The 22,669-nt window shown below is 44.6% G+C and overlaps 1 protein-coding gene across 4 annotated transcripts in view; it reads left to right on the top strand.

Moving 5' to 3' along the window:
* The window catches only part of LOC311016342 (uncharacterized protein), a 404,261-nt gene that overhangs the window by 133,025 nt on the left and 248,567 nt on the right, over nt 1-22,669 (top strand). For all 4 annotated transcript variants that reach the window (XR_014597473.1, XM_084013971.1, XM_084013972.1 and 1 more), the window contains exons 13-14: nt 1,897-2,070; nt 3,823-3,996. Coding sequence is in view for 3 of the 4 variants with exons in the window: in XM_084013971.1 (XP_083870097.1) it covers nt 1,897-2,070; nt 3,823-3,996 (348 nt within the window). In the remaining variant the exon portion in view is untranslated. The remainder of the gene's footprint in view (nt 1-1,896; nt 2,071-3,822; nt 3,997-22,669) is intronic.

Below are 22,669 nucleotides of genomic sequence, written 5' to 3'. Positions count from 1 at the left end.
TTTATATATATATTTTATTTTATTTATTTATTTATTTATTTATTTTAATACGTATTTTTATTTAAACGTTATTTCTATTTTACCGGTCTTTTCATTTCTTTCCTTTTGAGTACTCTTACCTATGGGTCTCTAACCCTCCCTGACGTCTTTTTGTTTTCGCAGGCCTTCGGGATTAGTTTAATCTTTGTCCTTCCAAAGACAGCTTACCTGGATTTAGGGTCCTGCCCTAAATCTAAGAGAGTCCTGCTCCCCCAAGCCTTGGCTTGATTCTATTTATTTCCTTTTTCCTATTAGGTCCTTTGACCTATTCTAAGAGATCGATCCCCCAAGTTCCCGACTTGCTTTACTTATTAGAAATTTCTTACCCTTTCGATGAGTCCCTGACTCTGTTTGCCTGGCTGGTCCGTCTCCCCTCTGTGGTTGGCCCCGTCACCGCCCCCTCTTCAGAGGACCTGGCCTCCTGTCCAAAACGAGGCTATATGAGCCCCGCGGTGGAGGTCTTTTCAGAGGGTTTCTATTTCCTCTGCCTTAAGGTCTTCAGGTCCTCTGGTACGAAGAGAGGGAAAGATATTGGGGCCCCACGTTGGGCGCCAAAGTGTTAAAATAATTACCCGTTGGTATAGAACTGGAGGAAGGAGATCGGAGTCAGCTCAAGGTCCAAACAGGGATTTAATCTTGATCAGAGGAGAATCCACAGAGCAACATGCTGGTCTGTTACAATGTGTAGACTCAAAATGTTGTGAGACGAACATGATATTTATCCATCTTCTTGTGGGTGTGTTTTCACTCAGTTCACAGGGATGGAAGTCATAAACTCCGATGTTTATCTAAACCTTGCATGGGTCGCAAACCCCACCTGGGTCATAAACCACACCCATGTCGCAAAAACACCCATGTCGCAAAACACCCATGGGTTGCAAAACACACACAAATGGCCACAGGCCACAGGACACATTTACATTCACCAAACCTTCTCATGTGTAAGTCTTCAGTTCAGTATCTCTCATCAAGAAGTACAAAATTTCCATATCAGCTTTCGTTGAGTCCCCGCTGACGGGCTTAACCCACGTCTTTGTAACTTCCCATAGTTTGTTGTAGCTGCACAGTCTTTTGCAGGTTTATCCATGGTAGTTCAATCCGTATTCACAGTCGACTCAGCAACGTCACACTGTGATTTTCTCTTGTTTTTTTTTGAGGAATTGGCGCATTTACTGAACGTATACTGATACGGGAGGTGGGGCTGTGATTGGATGATGACAGGTGTCGTTGATGATCCTCAAGTGTCGTGATCAGCGCTGCTGCAGTTGTATCAGTCAGTGGTCAGATCAGCTTAGCAGTCAATAAGCGGGACAAAAGAGGTCACGTACGGGACAAATAAATTAGGCCCAATATATGGGACGTCCCGGCTAATACGGGACAGTTGGCAATCCTAATCATAGGGAGCCAGTGTTAGCTGGCTAGCATGGTAGCTAACAATGAAAGTAAACTTATTTGCAAGACTGAACTAGTCTGGTGTTTGTCCTGCTGTCTTTCACAAGGCTTGATCTTGAGGTTTCTTCTAAGCGTTGCGTTGGCGTGACATTTCCTCTGCTCCTTGTTGCTGCTGCCACTGAGCAACCACAGCAACATGACAAAGAAGCAGAACCCGATTGGTCTTCCTGTGTGCATTTGACCTGCTGATTGGCTCACAAGTAGAACCTTAGAGAACCAAGGTGGTTTGACTTTGGAAATAGAACCTTTTAGTTTCCTAAATAAAACACCTCACATAATGTTACGAAGTTGTCATAGAATAAGAATATGTGAATAACTTAATTATGACAAAAATGTCAGTTAGAACCTGAGGTGATGAACAGTTGTTTGTAATTGTTTCATCACTAATTTCTGATTCCTCTTTAGACTCAGTGGCTGTAACCTCTCAGAGAGAAGCTGTGAAGGTCTGTCCTCAGTTCTCAGCTCCCAGTCCTCCAGTCTAAGAGACCTGGACCTGAGTAACAACGACCTGCAGGATTCAGGAGTGAAGCTGCTGTCTGCTGGCCTGGAGAGTCCACACTGTCGACTGGAAACTCTCAGGTCAGATTCAACTACTTTGAGAAGTTTACCTATGAAGCTTTCAATGATGCGTTTACATGCACCAAATATTCAGTTTTTTTATATTCAAGTAATCCTCAAAAGACACATTTGCTACTAATCTGTTAATATGGCTGATGAAGTACTGTTTCTGCTGCTAACGACTTTCCAGCAGAAGACCAAAACAAAACAAAACTTGTCAAAACCAAACCTCTTGTTTATCTTTTCCCTGCTGTTTGATGTTTTAATAGTTTTATAAATCCACCTGGCGTTTATAAATGCTGTTGCAAACGTCAGTCTACGTTTGTGAACGTCACTCCATGAACATGTGAGCCTGAACTACAACACCAGACTGTCTCTGCTGTCAAGGTGGAGCCAGTTTGAACCACTTTCTATACAGTTGAGTTTATTGAGTTTTATATGAAATGAACTAATATTCTTGTCACGATGGCTGAAGCAGCAGGGAGGACCCACATGCAGACTCAAAGCTATGCAGATGCAATGAAGACATATTATACATGGAAACACCCCCTAGTGGCCAGCAGAGAGAATGCAGCTTTAAGGACCTTCAGGCTTGACTTCACTTTTCTGAACCAGAGGTTGATGCCTGATTGGAATATCAACTCTGACAACTGAACATGAACCAACCAGACATTTTGATGCTGCTGACAGTTTTAATTCAAAGTTTAAAGCTTCTAACTCGTCTGCACGGCGGAGACAAAACACCATTTTAACACCAACATGTGCACACACATTTATGATGACAATGACTGTAAAAGGCTCTATAGCAAGGGTCACTAAGAGGTGGAGCTTGGCCCAGATCCAGACCCAGACCCCGTCCTATCTGGACCCAGACCCATGACTGATAGATCATTGAGAATTATTAAATGATGATGGAGCGTTTCCATTTTACTGCTGCAGCGTTACCATCACTACACTGGTTCAGATGGTTGGAGGCTAAATCATCTCACTGGTTGCTACTCACAAACACTAAATTACCCAGTAATGCAACGGGGTGAAAGGTTAACTCCAAACTTAATCAAATCTGTGCAAACTGGAGTTTCTGTGAGTGACGTTTCTATGGTGACAACTGACGAGACTCACTGACAGCTGACAGATGGATCAGAGAGTGGAGGTGATAAACGTCAGTCAGGTCGGTGAAATCTAGAGCCGATAGATAAGTTCACACGGCTGCTCTCAAAGAGGAACGCTGACAGTGAGAACAGAGCTTTGAATCAAGACAGACTCTTTTCTTCCAACTGGCAGTTGAACACCTGAATGCCTCATATGTTCTGAGACTCTTAAGAAGCACATTTTCAAAGCTGTGTTTTGTATTTTACTGTTATTATCAGAGTACTTGTTATTCATAATTCCTCCAGTTCAATATGAAAACTATAAACATTGTTGAAATGTTATTGAATTAAAGCCTTTTTTCTTTGCTAGATGGTTTAAAATCAATACCAGATCTTTGTTGGCACACCAGGTCTGAAGACAGACCACATAGACTGTTTCAACTGTTGTTTCTTCTCTTTTCTAACGCTTCAATTTCTCTCTCAATCATTTCAGCTTGTCTCTTGTCTTTCTTTTAACTTCCTCCTCTGTCCATCTCTGTCCATCACTCAGCCACGCTTATCCCACCCAGTACAACATCAACACAGCAAAAGACAAATATCACTTTCTCTCATTTTAAAAAGTGGACAAATGGACATAAGTCTATGTAAAGTCCCCAGAAGTGACAGTAGTGTGTGTCTTCAGTCTGTCAGGTTGTCTGATCACAGAGGACGGCTGTTCTTCTCTGGCCTCAGCTCTGGACTCCAACCCCTCCTATCTGAGACAGCTGGACCTGAGCTACAATCATCCAGGAGACTCAGGAGTCAAGCTGCTGTCTGCTGGACTGGAGGGTCCACACTGGAGACTGGACATTCTCAGGTGAGGACAGGTGGACAGACATCAGACTGGACTCTCTAAGGTGAGGACAGATGGACAGACATCAGACTGGACACTCAGGTGAGGACAGGTGGACAGACATCAGACTAGACACTCAGGTGAGGAGAGATGGACAGACATCAGACTGGACACACTCAGGTGAGGACAGATGGACAGACATCTGACTAGACACTCAGGTGAGGACAGATGGACAGACATCAGACTGGACTCTTAGGTGAGGACAGATGGACAGACATCAGACTGGACACTCTCAGGTAAGGACAGACGGACAGACATCAGACTGGAGTTTCTCAGGTGAGGACAGGTGGACAGACATCAGACTGGACACGCTCAGGTGAAGACAGATGGACAGACATCAGCCTGGACTCTTAGGTGAAGACAGATGGAACAACATCAGAATGGACACTCAGGTTAGGACAGGTGGACAGACACCAGACTGGACACTCAGGTGAGGACAGATGGACAGACATCAGACTGGACACTCTCAGGTGAGGACAGATGGACAGACATCAGACTGGACACTCAGGTGAGGACAGATGGACAGACATCAGACTGGACACTTAGGTGAGGACAGATGGACAGACATCAGACTGGACACTCATCAGACTGGACTCTCAGGTGAGGACAGATGGACAGACATCAGACTGGACTCTTAGGTGAGGACAGATGGACAGACATCAGACTGGAGTTTCTCCGGTGAGGACAGGTGGACAGACATCAGACTGGACACTCTCAGGTGAGGACAGATGGACAGACATCAGCCTGGACTCTTAGGTGAAGACAGATGGACAGACATCAGACTGGACACTCAGGTGAGGTCAGATGGACAGACATCAGACTGGACTCTCAGGTGAGGACTGATGGACAACAGATCTAGACTGTGTCTCCGTCTCTAACTGAGGAACTGGGGTTCATGTTTAATGGTGGACCTGATTGAGGTCTTTGAATGTCTTCCTGCAGGGTGGACCATGGGGGACAGCAGAGACTAAGACCTGGTCTGAGGAAGTGTGAGTATGTTTTCAGTAACTCAGCTGCTCCAGATGTGAACGTGTTCATGACTGAAATCCGATGATCACGTTTCTATCAGGATGTAGCGTTTGTTTCTTCGTGGCTGTAAAGATGTCGTGTTGTGTTCACACCAAACGCCACATTTTCACACTCAATTACACACAAAGTCAACGCAGAGACACAAACGGACGGCAATTCCTGCTGGACGGCAACGGAGACGTGTTTGTGTGAGTTTAAATATTTCAACTCAAGAGATAAATTCCTCTGTGTCTCTAAAGCGTCTCAGCGTTGAGATCGTCCTCCTGTCGTCCCTGAATCCTAAATGGAGGAACCAGATTGTTTCCTGGGTCTGTGGTCCCCTAGAGGTCTACAATAGTAGCTCACATTAGTCCAGAGACCAGACCACAGGTCGGTCTGGTTTCAATCTTTAGTAATTTAAGGCCAAACTGTGATATTTTTTGATAACGATGTAATTTTGTAGCGTTTTTGTTGTCTGTTGATCGTCAGTGATCCAGAACAGACAGGTTGCGTTCTCACTAATCCAACTTTCCTAACGGCTCTACATATATTACACTAATTATACACATATATAGAAACCTGTTCTCCAGGCAGGACCACACGGCCTCCCACAAAGAACACCCCCACTCCACATGGCTGACTGGTCGACACCCACAGCCGCCATCTTGTAACACACACACACACACACACACACACACACACACACACACACACACACACACACTTGTATAGTATTTAGTTAGATACGCCACATCGACTTAGTGTATGTTTCTTTGTTCATTGTTAATAAACCCCTTATGAACATACTGCTGTGTTTATTAATGTTGTATAAGAATGAATCCCTGAGTCCCTGCGAGACGCCAAAACATCATCCAACTCCTCCGTTCTCATTCTCCTTGACCTATCTGCTGCATTCGACACAGTCAACCACCAAATTCTCCTCTCCACTCTGGCTGAACTTGGCATAACCGACTCTGCTCTCACCTGGTTTACATCATACCTGACAAACCGCACCTTTCAGGTCACATGGAATGGCTCTATGTCCAAACCCTGCTCTCTGGACACGGGTGTCCCTCAAGGCTCAGTATTAGGACCGCTTCTGTTCTCACTATACACCAGATCACTAGGTTCTGTTATCACATCGCATGGATTCTCCTACCATTGCTACGCTGATGACACCCAGCTGTTCCTCTCTTTTCCCCCGTCCTCTGACGCTCACATTGCAACTCGCATCTCGGACTGTCTGGCTGACATCTCTGTCTGGACAACTGCACATCACCTCAAGCTTAACCTGAATAAAACCGAACTCCTCTTCATCCCAGGGAAAGACTGCCCTCACATGGACCTGTCGGTCACTGTTGAGGGCATCACAGTATTTCCTTCCTCAACTGCGAGGAACCTGGGTGTAATCCTCGATGACCAACTATCCTGCACCCCCAACATCACTGCTGTGGCCCGATCCTGCAGATTTGCCCTCTACAATATCCGCAGGATTCGGACCTTCCTCACAAAGGATGCAACGCAGCTCTTGGTCCAAGCACTGGTCATCTCCCGCCTTGACTACTGCAACTCTCTCCTGGCCGGACTCCCGGCCTATGCGATTAAACCATTGCAGCGTATCCAGAACGCTGCAGCACGCCTTATCTTCAACCTACCCAAATTCTCCCACGTGACCCCCCTCCTCCGTGACCTCCACTGGCTCCCTGTTGCAGCACGCATCCAATTCAAGACGATGACACTGGCCTTCAGGGCCATCAATGGAACGGCACCTGCCTACCTTCAAACACTGGTCAAACCTCATGCCCCGAAGCGAGCACTCCGCTCCTCTACTTCAGCTGGCCGGCTGGTACCACCATCGCTGAAATCAAACAAATGTCGCTCAGCAAAGTCCAGACTCTTCTCTGTTCTGGCGCCTCAGTGGTGGAACGAACTCCCGACCAATATCAGGACAGCAGAGTCATTTGCCATCTTCCGAAAAAGGCTCAAGACTCACCTGTTCAGACTTCACCTCGACTCTACATAGCATGACCCACTAACACCCTCCCTCGACCCCCCCCCCCCCCCCCGCAAAAAAAAAAAAAAAAAAAAAAAAAAAAAAACTCGGATCGTAGCACTGTTACTCTTGAAGCACTACTTTACTCAGATGAGGACCTAACACTTGTTCTATTTTTAGCTCTTACTGCATCGGCAATGATACGTCGTGGTTTCTTTGTTTCCTTCTTTTGACAAATGTACTTATTGTAAGTCGCTTTGGACAAAAGCGTCTGCTAAATGACCTAAATGTAAATGTAAATGTAAATGAATGATATCAACCTCTTCTCTGTGAAGAATTCACAAATCCTTCAACTGTTTGTACTCATATTCTAATAGTTATTAATTATTGGCATTTGAGTACAAACTCCTTAATATTGAGACTAAGTATTGATATTAATAATTATCTATTAATAACTGAATCTGCTCCTGCTAGTTCCACAACAGTTTTTCTCAGCAATCCAACAAAACACACACCACTACACACCGGTGTCTATTTATCAATGAAATGTATGATGTGACGCATCACCATCAAGTTACCGCCCCCTTGTGATGTCATATACTAATACCCAAAGTATATTTATTAAGCTTTCAAAACACCCACCAAAAAACACCCAATTGTCTCCAACAATAACCTTTAGCTGCATTGTGTTTGTTCTCTCCATCAGATGTCTGTGAACTGGAACTGGACACAAACACAGTCAGCAGAAACCTCAAACTGGACGACACCAACAGGAAGGTGACACGTGTGTCAGACGACCAGTCATATCCAGATCATCCACACAGATTTGTCTCATGGCCTCAGCTGCTGTGTAGAGACGGTCTGACTGGTCGCTGTTACTGGGAGGTCCAGTGGAGAGGAGTGGTTCGTATATCAGTGAGTTACAGAGGAATCAAGAGGAGAGGAAACAACTCTCTGTTTGGATGGAATGATCAGTCCTGGAGTCTGTGTTGTTATGATGGTCGTTACTATGTCTGGCACAAAAGCAAACAAACACACATCTCCTCCTCCTTCTCCTCCTCCTCCTCTGGTGTGGTAGCAGTGTACTTGGACTGTCCTGCTGGCACTTTGACCTTCTACAGAGTCTCCTTTAACAAACTGATCCACCTCCACACCTTCAACACCACATTCACTGAACCTCTTTATCCTGGGTTTACAGTCTGGTTTGAATCATCAGTGTCTCTGCGTCTCTGAAACTGTTCACAACAAACACAAAGCGGTGTGATTACATTCAGAGTCAATGCAAAGATACAAATGAAGAAATAGCAGTTTGTAATCAGTCAGGTTCATTCCTCCTTGTACTTGTTGTAAATGTATTAATGCTTGTGTAAATGTACTTAAATGAATGGAGTATATCGGGATGGCTTTGTCTTTAGACTGAACCTTGTCGTGTTGAGGAACATGCATTAGTGACTGGAGCAAATAGTTGCTGTCCAGTGAAAACCATCAACATGAAACACAGAGCACACACAGATTAGAATAGCAAACATAATGTATTTAACATATTACAAATATAAAACATATTAAACTGTTTCTTCATTGTTGGAGAAAATGCTCCTGCTAAATCCACTAAGGAATTATAAACTATGATGATGCTGCAGCTGTGATTTTCCATTCATCAACGCTTTATAACGCTTGCTCTTGGGTGATGTTGGGACTTTGAACATCATGAGGGTGTTCTAGTCCTGCTGTATGTGAAAACATGTCCTGACATAACTTTTGTTATGATATGGAACAATAAATAAAATTGCATTTAAAAGAGAATAAACTGTTCTTAAACTGATATTTTAGCAAAAGTTTAATTAAACCATATTTTAAAACCAGTGTGACGATCTGAAAGATGCCTCGTCATGAAAATGAAAACAGAGCTGATGTCTGTTTCTTTTCCCCGAGTACAGTCCGATACTATAGTATATTGAATGTGGAGATTAGTCCCATTATTATAACTCTATTATAGTGTTATTATTTCTAATACCTGCATCAGTTGAACTTGGTACAACTTGTGCAGGAGGCCTGCTGAATGTTGTGTTCCCAACGACTTGTCTTCGTGTCCAGAGATACACAGACCAGCTGATGAAGACGGCTGCATGATGCATGTGAACGTGTCTGGGTATAAATGTTGACTTTGCTGCAGTGAACCTCCGTTGAATTGAATCTGGCGTCACCAACAGGCTTGGAAGAAGAGAAGCGTCCGCTGGCTGCATCTCGGCTCTGGGCAACTCCGACACATTCAAATCAAACGACTGAAATAATAAAAAGACAAAGCTCTGTGTAATAAGGAAGTTGCATGAGAACATGTTCAAATAAAATAAAACTGCAAGCTCTGTCGTGACGGGCCCTCGCTCATATGCGGTCATGGAGTGCCCGTGGTCACATGGCAGTGTCGTGGACGCCTACCCCTGCTGGGCCGCCTCTTGTGGTGGGTTTAGACACAAGTGATCGTCATTCAAAGCCATGTATAAAGTCATTCGCAGGTGTGGAAAGTTTCATGACTGTTGATCTGGTGTTAAACAGTGACAGAGGTCACATCTTCTCCATGCCTTCCTGACATCTCTCTGAGTCCCCTTAGTGTTTCTCCTCCCCCTCCCCCACTATTTACAATGATACGCAGATGGTTAAAAAACATTTTTTGCCCACTTCCTGTTGACTTTAGGCAGTGGGTCCAAGAGGCTTTTTTGTACATCTTGTGATGTCACGAGAGGCTGTGTCCTGGAGAGGAGCTATATTCCCCACAGATGGCTTCAATCTCTGACTGCTATGGCTTCACCTGGTGGGGGAGTTCGGAACTCCACACCAACACGCCAACACACCAACACACCTGAGGCTGATCAGGGACTAATTGACTGCAGGGCTTTTGAGGGTTGGAGACGCAGGGAGTGCGAGGGTGTGTTGGTGGAGAAAGGCTCGCTGGCTGAATGCTCTGGAGAGGACCAGCCAGACCATGAGTGTGACCTGTGGGGAACTTATCATTTGGATTACTTACCTGGAATACTACAAGAGGACGGTTTATTGGGAGGATCTGTACCTAAGTTTGGATTTTCACTGTTGAAGGGCTGAAGAGACATTATTTGACTTTTGATCACTGGAGAGCAGCCGCTACCTTAGTTATAGTTTGAGTTTGAAAACTATTTCTGTTGATTCCCTAAAAACATTATTAAATCCTTGTTTATACCCTAACTTGTGTCCTTGCACTGTTATCCCGCTGAGAGCCGTGTAGACTCTCATGACATCACAATCTCCACATGGGCTATCTAGGAAAAAATATTTTGTGTGTGTACGCCCAACCTAATGGGGGGGGGTCACATTTCATGTCGCCATTAGGTGGCGCTCTGACTATGAGTCAATATTGCAGTGCAGACGTGTTCAGGACGGGACTACTCAAGTATGAATATTTTGGAGCAGAAACGCTGAAGTTATAACAGCTTTGATGCTTTTGGCGAAGGTTCAAAATGGTAGCACAGTCATGGCATCACCCTGGCCACACCCCTAAATATTCTGGACATCTTTGGATAACTTTTTGTCCTTAAGGCCTTTCCAACCATATATCCAATGTTGGTATTAATCGGATCAACGGTTAGTTCAAGTACAACCCCTGTGAATGGCCAAAAACGGCCAAAAATGGACATAGGCTTCGAGTTTCGTGATGATTGGCCCAAAGGTTATGTTGTCGGCGCTAACAAGCCAACTTATCCTGATGCAAGATCAGCTTTTTAAATCCCCCGGTGGCGTGTCGTGCACATAACACGCCATGAAAACGTAATTTCTGATCCGGCTTGCCTCCTCTCCCCGTTTAGATGGAGGTTGACTCGCCTTGTTTCTCCTCTGTTACGGTTTTGAGACAACCTTCATTGCTGCTCAGAGGAGGAACGCTGTGGGGAAAAGGAATGATCATGCATAAAATGAGCTATAGATATTCTATAGTTATGAAATTAAACCAGAAACAGCATTGACAAAATGTAAAAGTTTATTTACAATGCAATCAGTATTTGTATAAAAGGCACGTGTGGAAGGAAACTTCTTGATGCTTACTGGACATTACGTACTATCCCTGTGCTTTAAATAAAAATGCCTGATCTGAGTGCTATGAAGAAAAATAGATGAATGCTGTAAATATAATCCTGAACCAATAATCAGGAAGGTACAGTCTGCTGCTGTAGATGAGCATCACAGAGAGAAGCATTGAATATCATAGAGTATAAACAGTATAAACATGATCATATATGTGCATGTTACTGTGACCAGGTACTTTTCGGTGTAAAACCCAGAATAAACTGGAACCAGAGACTGAGTATAGGAAAATATATATTTTATTTTGTCTGCATAGACTCTGTAAACAACAAGACCATAGACTAACAAACTGAGTATACTTATAAATGAAAACAAATCAACAAAATAAAGCAAACAAAAAGTAACCAAGGTGGGGTAACTGCACGCCGAGGGGGGTTAGCATAGAGTGCTGCCTAAATAAGGGACGTTGTCACCACTGCACACAAAATCAACTAGTCCAGAGCTACCCCAATACCCTATATGCCGCGGACTTACGTTCGGATGCTTCCGGACTTTTCAGCCAGTAGCACAACTTCCGGTTTACGTTGACGTTAACTTTAGCCAGAGCCCGTTTTCTCTGCTATGGCGTTTTTCACGAGATCACTGCAGGACCTGCCGAGGATAACGGTAAACGATGTTCACCGAATCATCCAGGCCACATCAAAGACACCAACGGCAAAAAGAGATAAAGGATTTAAACTGTATGTGGCCAGCTATATACACAACTACGAAGGTAAGTTAACAAGCCACTGTTTTGAGTTTATCAAACGACGATAGAAGCTACACTCATTGGCTTTTTACTAGCCAAAGTTAGCACAGTGAAGAAGTAGTGTTAACAACGTAAGCAGAGTGATAGGTTAATGTCGTGAATCATTTGTGTTTCTGAAAATGCGATACCCTAACCTCAATGTTAATCACAGTTGCAAACAAGGAGTCAGGAGGAGAGGTCACGGTTAGGTCGGAGTGCTTCCGATCTATGAGGAAAAGCCAGAAGCCTCACTGTCTGAGTGTAAGGGAAAGTCAGCCTGCAGGTTCAGTTCAGTTCAGTTCAGTTCAGTTCAGTTCAGGTTCAAAAGAAACAGGTTCCTGTTTGTCAAAATCATGTTTCTGTGAGTTATATCATTGCTGTGAATTAGATACAGATAAAACACAATCATTGCACTATATTAATCATATGGTACCTGAGATATCATGTGATATGAATACAGGTTGTACCAGAAAGAATGTAAAATGAATGACTCCCACAGAAGCAAGATTTTGTTAGAAGTTATCGTTACTTATTCTGCACTGCTATTTTAAAATGAGTAAAATGAGATTAATCCTGATCAATCCTATTACATTTGACATGGTCAACTCTAGGCTAAATTGTATCAATCCCTGTATCATTTACATATTTAAAAGTTCACTAACAAAGTTTCACTAACAAAATGTAGTGTGTGAAAGGCTGTCTGTTTTTAATTGCAGTTTTAGCTGGTACATTTTTTCTAACAAATATTTGGGTTTGTAACAGATTGTGCTAAGGGATTCTAAGCTGGTGGTGTTGGAGAGATGCCAGTGTACCTGTGTGGCAGGTACAGCTTTGTGCTGTCATGTGGCAGCTCTACTGTACCAGACGGCGCACTACTCCCAGCTGAGGCTTACATCAGTTCCCCCAGTGTTCAGCTGCACAGAAACTGAACAAAAGTGGCACAAACCAAGGACCATGGTAGCAAGCCTTTTAATGACTTTCATGACTGTCATTAAGTATGGATATCTCTTGAATGTTTCTCAAACATGTTTGTATTTTGATGCAGGGTATTAAACCTGGTCCAGTTAATGACATGGTCATCATTATCAGCCAGACCAAGAGAGAGGAGGCTTGCAGAAGGAATAAGGTATGTGTTAGTATGATGTTATGACTATATATTATATACTAAGTATAGTATAATAATAATATAATTATATATTATATATATATATATATATATATATATATATATAGTATATATACTATATAGTATAATAGTTAGTTATATACTATATACTAAGTATGAAGTATGTGTTTCTACTACTACTATTACTTCTTAATTACAACACATTTGTTTGTCTTTTTTTCCACAGAAGCAACTTGTATAAAGGAGTGAGCTGCCCTCTGTCAGACATCTCCACATTAAAAGTTCAGGAGGCATACCATGGACTTAGTGCAGATGAAGCTCCCATGATCACCGTAATGGCGCTATCCAGCAATGTTCCTCTGGTTGAGTCCATGTTCGGTCCGGTGCAGGAGGGAAGTGTGCTGTCCTATCAGCTACCAATAAGGACAGTCCCCAGTACCCGTCCGCACACAGATGCCCCTTCTCCCCCACAGCTGCCACTGTCATATTACAGACTCGGACCCTCTACCTGTTCATTTGTACTTTCTGAACACCAGCACCATCATTTGGTATCCCTCGTGACATCTTTTGAGACAGCACACCAAATTGAAAAGAGCACACGAGAGCAGAGTTCCTGCGTTGAGTGGCACCAACTGAGGAGGTGCCGCATCACATCTACTAAATTTAGAGAAGTTTGCCACACCAGGGCGGAAAGCTCTGCTGAGAACCTTGCAAAAAGGCTTCTGGGATCATGTCATCAGACTGCTGACATGCGGCGGGGTCTTGCCTTGGAGCCTGTAGCACTAGAGGAGTACTGCAAGGTAAGGGAGGTCAACCACTACCCATGTGGGTTCCTGATCCACCCTGAGGCACCATGGATGGGGTCAACACCTGATGGGATAGTGTATGATCCTGTGGGGCAGCCAGTGTTTGGCCTATTAGAAATTAAATGCCCAAACGTAGCTAGCTATGTGGACTGCCCTTACATTAGGATAAAGGATGGGACACAAACACTGAGACAATCCCATCCTTATTACTGGCAGGTCCAGGGACAAATGTTGGTTTCTGGGTGTGACTGGTGTGACTTTGTCATTTACACAGCAGATGACATGTTTATCCAGAGAATTCCCCGTGACATGGAAGTCATACAAACCATTAAAGAAAAAGTTGACTATTTCTTTTTTTATTTCTACCTCAATGCCTTTTTGGCAAACTAATGAATTGATCGCAGTGTAAATGTTTTTGAAGCTACTGTGTAGGAAATAAATTTCAACCTCATCAGTGAAATGTTGCTGCATTGTGTTTTTGTTTGTGATGTAATGTTTAGGGTCAATGAGTAATAAATTACTTGGATCTAAGCATTTCAGTGTTTTGTATGGCTTAAGTTTTAAAAGGTAAGAGACAGTAATTAAAAATGAGACCAAACAAAAGAAGATTGACCAAAGAAGTATTTTAATAAGGTAGCAAAAGGTGTATACAAACAAATATAACAATATTTAAACAAATATACACTCAACTCTATAAACTGATAAGATTAAGGAATTGAAAGGGGTTATAAAAAGGATTCTTGAACAAAATTAAGATTTTTAAATGTACATGTTAGAAAGACCTCAGACCTCAGGCTTCTTTGCCCAAGCCTTTACCAGTGGCCCATTTTCATAGTTGGTAAGCAGACAAGCCACTGTGTAGAGTTGGTTAATGCTCCCAAAAACCCGTAGGGGAATCACTGAATCAAAGAACTTGTGCTCCTTGACCCGGCGAATGGAGCGTTCAACATGCACCCTTAAACGGGCTATGGCCTGTGTCTCCGTAACCTCAGAGGCAGACATCTGAGACCTGCCAGAGAGGAAGGGTGGCCTGTAGACCTTGCAAGGCACAATGTCATTGATGAGGAAGCCCCTGTCTACCATGACAGCCATCTCAGGTTTGAGCAGACTGAGGACACCAGACTCACGGGTAATCTGTTTGTCGCTGATAGACCCAGCAAACAGCGCGGAGACGAATGTCACTGGCCCATGTGGTGCGATCCCAATGAGCCCCTTCAGAGTGCAGTGGGACTTGTAGGAGGAAAATACCTCACTCTGGAGGAGAGGGGAAGATGGGCATTGACACCGCAGCTCAGTGCAGTCAAGGATGACTGTGGTGTCAGGGTAGTCCTTAAAGTCTGCAGGCAGATTTCTCTGTATCTCGTCTTCGGGTATCCAGATCCTCACTGAGCCGAGTACTGTGAACAGGAAGTTGCTCCAGGTTGTTATAATTCTGCTGACCGTGGACTGATGGATACTGTACCGGTCAGCAAGGTCCCGTTGCTTGGACCCAAGGGCAAGGTAATTCAAAAATAAGAAAAACTCGTCAATGGGCTGCAGGGAATGGGAAGCGTTTGACTCTGTGAGAGCTCCTCTCTGTGCTTGTCGAACACTGACCATGGATGGTAGAGAGTTTGCAATGAAGCCCCAGAAACGCATCAGTAGATCATATGATGCAAACCTAAAGAAATGGAATACAGATACAGATAAAAAACTGTTCATAATTAACTACACAAAATGTACACAAATAACTTTAATTAAATGTACCTGGGTGGCGGTGTTACTATTACACCAGAAGAGTTTTTCTGACAGAACACACATACTGCAATCCCCTACATACAGTGTGCTCCTGACTCATTGCTTACAATCGTCACATCAGTGGTGTAGTCTACGTGATAAGTATACCCACTTAAAAAGCATCACCACCTCAGTATTCCCACTTAAAATAGGCAAGGATATGTATTATTTGGGGTTCATCACAGTATACCCACTACAGCTAACTACTACATCACAGTATACCTACTACAGCTAACACTACAGCACAACATGATCGTACTTTACAATCTCCAACACACACACACACACACACACACACACACACACACACACACACACACACACACACACACACACACACACACACACACACACACACACACACACACACACACACACACACACACACAGGCTCAGCCTACATATCTAGAGTAGACTTACCTTGTAAAGAACCTGATATCCTTGTCCGAGGCCGCAAAACGGTGAATGCCAAACCGTTGCCTCAGTGTAACGCCCTCGATCTGTTGGCGTAACAGGCGAATTTCCTCCCGGAGAGACGTATTTTCCTCCAACACCAAATCAACGACTGCAGCTTCAGGTTTCGACGCGTAGTCGTGTTGCATGAGGACGTCGAATGCTACGTGATCCGGTGTGTCCTCCCGGTCATCCTCTGGCGGCGGTCTTTCCCTTCTCTCCCAAACTCCTGGTCTTGTAGGTGGAAGGGAGAAGTTGTTCCACTCAAATAATACAGGAACAGAGCCCCTTTTCAACAGCCGTCGACCTGTTTCTGCTGCTGGTTCACGGATGTCTTCAGTTTTGAAGTGCCGGCTACACACCCGGGTGTGAGACGTTACACTAAATTTGTCCCTGCGGATAGCGACAATCCACTTACGCCTCAGCTCCTCATCGGCCGGAAAAGTAAAAAAACTAAGTACAGAATTGTACTTTGCAGATGCCTGGCACTGTGGTACACAGCAGTGTTCCGCAGTTGTACCAGACACTTTCTGGTATTTAAAAGTTGACTTTTTCATGTCTTGTCAACTAACATTAGCGTAGCAGCTACCTACCAAAACAAATAGACGCCTATGCTCCCGGAAGCAATCGCGGTGGCTGACATTTCAGCGGAAGTACGTCACAATAGCCTTTGGCATAAAGCGAATTTACTCATACCCAGCATGCTAATGGGCCTTAACCACTACAACTACAACAAAACACCCACACAAGATGGCTACTCTATCTGCACTGCCCTCCTCGACATGGCCGAAAACCCCACAATGAAAATAATGAATGGTCCCAGCTAAGAAGTAAACTAACAATCTGAAAACATGGGAAAAACAGTGGTTTGCAACTTCAGGTGGCTGGAATAGAACATAAAAAAGTCATTATTTCATGAAAGGACTTAAGAACCTAGTTAAAAACATTGTTTTTGTATGTAGCCTACCTGGCTTATTTGCTGATATAAACAACCACTTCAAACAATTCGAATTCCTACCGAACATGCACAATCTAAAACACAAATGCCTTTAATAATTAATTTCAGTATCATTTAATTAGACATTGTAATAATTAAAATCATGCTTTGAAACATTCTAAACAAAAGGAACATACCACAGGCACCTCAGCTGCTCTCACTCAGGTGAATCAATTAAAGTGAAGGGCCCAGGTGAGCTATCCGCCCCCTTTTATAGACTTTGGCCCTCCGCCTGGGTCCTAGTGCCCGACTCCTCTCTACCTCCCTGCCACACATACCCCCACATTAAAAGGTCGCCGTCCCGGTGACAATAAAAAAAAATGCTTCCCCTCAGTTTTAAACCCATGGTCTAAATGCTGCATTAACTGCTTGGCTTGATGCCTGTAGAGTATTACTCTCACTTAAACTGTTTTCAACTGGCCTGGATACCGATTGTGGCAGGTTAAAGGGGTTTGCGTGGCGGCCTGCTGTAGTCCTATGAGAACGTCTCATAACGGGGGAGTCACTTGACTGCGGCTGATGCACGTTTCTGCCTGACAGGGTAACTTGGGTTCGGACTGTGTTATAGCTGGGAGGTTTTGAGGTAACAAGTTATAAGGTGTTGCTTGCAGTTGGGGGTTTTCCGGGTTGAGGGGCTGCACGTTAACCATTATCACGCTGCCCATTTCACTTTCATCTTCAGACATATCACGGTCCATTTCCTCAACTTGGGCCAAACTGTGTGGTTCTGATGAAGAATCCGAGGTTTCGGCCATTGCAGTGTACGGGAGCACTTTAAGCTCTGCCCTGTTTATATTTCTGTCTGGCCCAGTTTTACTCCTTGGTCGGATTTTGTAGACTCTTCCTTGGTCATCCAAGCAGTGCACAATCTCAAACATTGAATGTTCCCAGGCATCCTGGATTTTATTCCAAGTGGATGGTTTCTTCGGACGACAAGGTTTCCTGGTGCCAGTATCTCTGTTGCATTTGGAGTCAGTTGTTTATTCCTACGTTCAGCAGCCAACTTTAACTGGTCCGTTGTATGATGATATGCAATCTTCAGTCTTTTCTGATGCTCGACTACCCACTCATGGGTGGAGCCTGGATCCAAACTGTTATCTGTTGAGCCCAACAAAAAATCAACCGGTAGCTTGGCCTTTTGCCCAAACATTAGCTCGTATTGAGAGTAGCTGGTGGAAGAATGTTCCGTTGTATTGTAAGAAAAAAGGATCTGAGGGAGGTATTGTGGCCATTTCCTCTTCTTTTCCGGTGGGAGGCTACGGAGTAGGTCATGCAGGGTGCGATTGAATCTCTCGCACTGCCCATTACCCTGAGGATGATAGGGTGAAGTGCGACTCTTTTCAATGCCATATATTCTGCACAGTTGCTTTAACAATTCTCCTTCAAAATTCCTACCTTGGTCACTATGGATACGTTTGGGGACTCCATATGTGTAAAACCATTTTTCTGTAAGAATTCGAGCTACAGTGCTGGCTTTCTGATCTGAGGTGGGATACGCTTGTGTAAATTTAGAGAAAACATCTGTGACCACAAGGACATTTTCTCGGCCATCACCAGCCTTCTCCAGTACAGTGAAGTCAATGGCCAGGATCTCTAAGGGTTGCGTTGCCATTATGTTGCCAGGGAAGGTTCTGACTTTGGGTTGGTTGGCTTTAGCTACCAAGCAGCGAGGGCAATTTCGGCAGTATTTGTCAACATCTTGCCACATGTTGGGCCAAAAACATCTCTCTCTCACTAGGTGGGTGGTACGTTCCACCCCTTGGTGACCATGGTTGTCGTGGAGATGTTTAAGCACTTCACCCTTAAGACACTCGGGGAGGAGGAGCTGAAATATGTCTTCACTCGTTTTTGGTAATCTAATACAGCGATACAAGACCCCATCTCTTATACAAAGTTTGTCCCACTGTTGGACAAGTTTGCGAACCTCTTTTGGCTCAGTTGATAGTTCTTGTTTTGATGGACGTGTTGCCCGCTGCCAATAAAGCTTGAATGCACCAATTACTTGGTCTGCTTCCTGGAGGGCCTGCAGGTCTGCTTTGTCCCGCATTGGGAGAGCTTGGATTGCTGAAGTAATGACGAGGTCCTGAGGTGGCATCTGTGGCCCATACTTATGCTGCTGGATCGTATTGGATACTTGGATGCCAGGGGTCACTGACAAGATGGAGTCACATGTTGGCTGTCGGGAAAGGGCATCCGCGTTCCTGTTTGTAGCACCTGGACGATATTTGATGTCAAAGTCAAATGCAGCTAGCTCTGACGCCCAGCGCTGTTCCACAGCCCCAAGTTTGGCTGTCTTCAAGTAGCTTAGGGGGTTGTTATCAGTAAAAACAGTGAACTTATTTCCCAGCAAGTACTCCCTGAATTTATCTGTCACTGCCCATTTAAGGGCCAGAAGCTCCAGCTTCCTTGAGCTGTAATTAGACATGTTACGCTCTGAGCGTCTAAGGCCCCTGCTGGCAAATGCAATAGGTCTCCGCTGGCCTTCTTGATCCTGAGACAATACTGCACCCAGACCTGCATGACTAGCGTCAACATCAAGCACGAAGGGTTTAGCAAAATCAGCATAACAGAGGACTGGGGCACTGACTAACCGCTCCCTCAGGGACTGAAACCCTTGCTCACATTCCTCATTCCACCTCTCCACAATAGAGCACTTGCCCTTGCCCTTTGGCTTATGTTTGCTTCCAATTACTTCTGCCACAAGACGGTGTAAGGGTGCGGCCATTTTGGAGAAGCCCTCCACAAAGCGGCGGTAATAAGATGCAAACCCGAGAAAGGACTGAAGCTCTGTTGCAGTGGTGGGTCGTTTCCATTGTGATACCACACTGATCTTGTCAGGGTCAGTGGCCACTCCGGCTGCTGACACTATGTGCCCCAGGTATTTAACCTCACTTTGGAAAAACTGACATTTTTGAAATTTCAATTTCAGGTGGTGTTCTTGTAAGCGAGTCAGGACCAGTTCTAGGCGTTGCAGATGGTCTTCAAAGGTGGATGAGAAAACAACAATGTCATCAAGATACAAGAGGAGGGACTGGAAGGACTGGTCTCCGAAAATGCGCTCCATTAGTCGCTGAAAGGTACTGGGTGCATTACATAGACCAAAAGGCATGCGGTTGAACTCAAAAAGTCCAAATGGGGTGCAGAATGCTGTCTTGGCCTTGTCCTTCTCAGCAACGGGAACCTGGTTATATCCACTAGCCAAGTCAAGTGTGGAAAACCATTTTGCTCCACCCAGGGCATCTAGGGACTCTTCTATCCGTGGCAATGGGTATGCGTCTCTCCTTGTTTTTGCATTAAGGAGCCTGTAGTCCACACACAGCCTTATGCTCCCATCTTTCTTTTGAACAATGACAATGGGGGAAGCATAAGGACTGCAACTCTGTCGAATGACGCCGCTATGCAACAGCTGTTGAATATGAGCCTTGACCAGCTCATACTGAGAGGGGGGTAGCCGCCTGTAGCGTTGCCGGATGGGGGCATCGTCCATCACAGTGACCTCATGTTCAACCAATGTGGTGCAACCCAGGTCTCCTTCTCCCTGACTAAACACTCCTGCATATTTCTCCAATAGTGCCTTCCCCTGTTGCTCTTGTTCTAATAAAAGGGTGGACCATGAGACACTAGAGAAATCAGAAGTTGAGCCACTGTCAGCAGTCATGGATTGCACCACAGCTACTTTGCTTCCACCTTCTTCTTCCAAAGTTACTGAACACAGGGGGGACTTTGTTTGAACAACATGCAGTACACCCAGTAGGGTGTTAGGTTTAAGCCATGCGTCCTGTGAAGCAACATTGACAACAGGTATCTCCACTATGCCCCTGTTCACTGACAACAGGGCCTTGGAGACCAACACACCCGAGGGCAGACAACTTCCATCTTCACAGGGTTCTAGTAAAACAGAAGGAAGAGTGGTGGTGCTTGCAGAACTTGGACAAACAATCGGAATGAATTTCATGGAGCCTGCTGGAATCAATACAGGTCGACCTTTGACCTTAGCTTTTCCCAAGTACCCTCTTTCATTAAGGGACTCAATAGAGTGGCACTCTGACAAGGCCTCTTTCCAGCCTGGGCCAGCAGACTCTAGTGGGGGAAAGTCAAAGAGATCAGGACCAAGCTGAACAAAAAGCTCATCATAACAACGTCGAATGATGTTCATTCCAAGCAAGCCAGGCACTGACAATTTTTGCTGCCTAAGACGAGAGTCTTCTGGGCTCTTCACGACCAGTACCCCCATTCGGGGAAGGGTCTTACTCAGGATATTGACATCAAGTTCCAAATAACCAATATATGGGATTCCCAGGCCATTTGCAGCTTTCAACTGCAACCAGTTGCACTGTTGCAACCTATCGTTGCCTTGTGACTGAATGTGCTCTCTAAAGAAGTCTTCTGTAATAGTAGATACCATAGACCCGGTATCCAGTAGGCATGGGACTTCGAAACTTCCCATATTTACTTCCACTATTGGGCATTCCCCTATAAGTTCAGTTGGATGTTTATCCTGGTTACTTGAGCCTCTAAGTCCCCCTCCTGGTGTTTGACTCCTCACACCAGAAGGTGCTAGTTTTCCTGCGGCCAGTCTGGGGAAGTTACAGCCTCGTTCATTTGTACCGTTGCTTGATGTCCTGGGCTTCTAATGGGGCCTGCAGCGGACTGTATATGGACCCTACAGAACCGTGCTATGTGGCCTGCCTTATTACAGCGGAGACAAATTGGTCGACCATCTGCTTGAAAACGATAGGGTTTGGAGTCTCTCGCTTCCTTAAGGGAAATTTGCACATGCGGGGTTGTATTTGAGATACCTATATGTTTCATAATAGCATCTAGCTGTGCCTGCTGTTTTTTAAGACTCTCTTTCAGCTCTGCTAAGTCATTATGAGGTTGTAAAGTCACAGCATTAGACTCCACTACCTCCCTGCCGTCGCGATTGATGTATGTATTGCAGGAAAAAACTCGAGCCCTTTGCTTATTCCCATTTCTCCCCTCCTCCGCCCACCTGATGGCTACACTACAGAGCATAGTAAATGATATAGCAGAATTTTGACTAACTCTCTGTTTGAGCTCCCTCCGCAACACATCATCATACACATGTTCTGTAAACTGATCACGCAAGATTTGGTCAGAGTTAGTTATGCCACCAGGTGTTTTATGAATGACCACATCCATAAGGGATTTTAAAACATGAGAGTAATCTCTGAGAGACTCCCCTTCCCTCTGATTGCGCTGAAAAAACTGAAGCTGTGCAGCAACATAAGACTGTGAGCAACTATAGTTTTCAGTGAGTATTAGAAATATGTTTTCTGGACTATCTCTGTCTGTCGGACTGTGAAACTCAAGCTCTGCTTTAGCACCCCCCTCTAAATGATCGTACAAAAAAAGAATTTGTTCAGCTTGGGACATTGGTCTAACTGCCAGGAACCTGCGAGCCTCTTCGATCCATTTTTCAACAGTTATCAAATCCACAGACAATTTACCAGAAAACTTTGGACATTTTCGCTCTCTTGGCACATACATAAATTGAGTTTGTACTGGAGTAGCAACAGGAACAGGTATGCTGGCACTTGCTGAGGTGGAGGCCTCAGGTTCATTAGATGGCCTAGCAGTGGCTAACCAACCAAGTCACCAACGGAGGCTGAGATGGAGGGGT

This window comes from Eutrigla gurnardus, assembly GCF_963514095.1.
Source record: "Eutrigla gurnardus genome assembly, chromosome: 7".
In the NCBI taxonomy this organism is placed as follows: Eukaryota; Metazoa; Chordata; class Actinopteri; order Perciformes; family Triglidae; genus Eutrigla; species Eutrigla gurnardus.
Note: the sequence above shows the minus strand (reverse complement) of the source record. Positions and strands in the feature narration are given on the sequence as shown.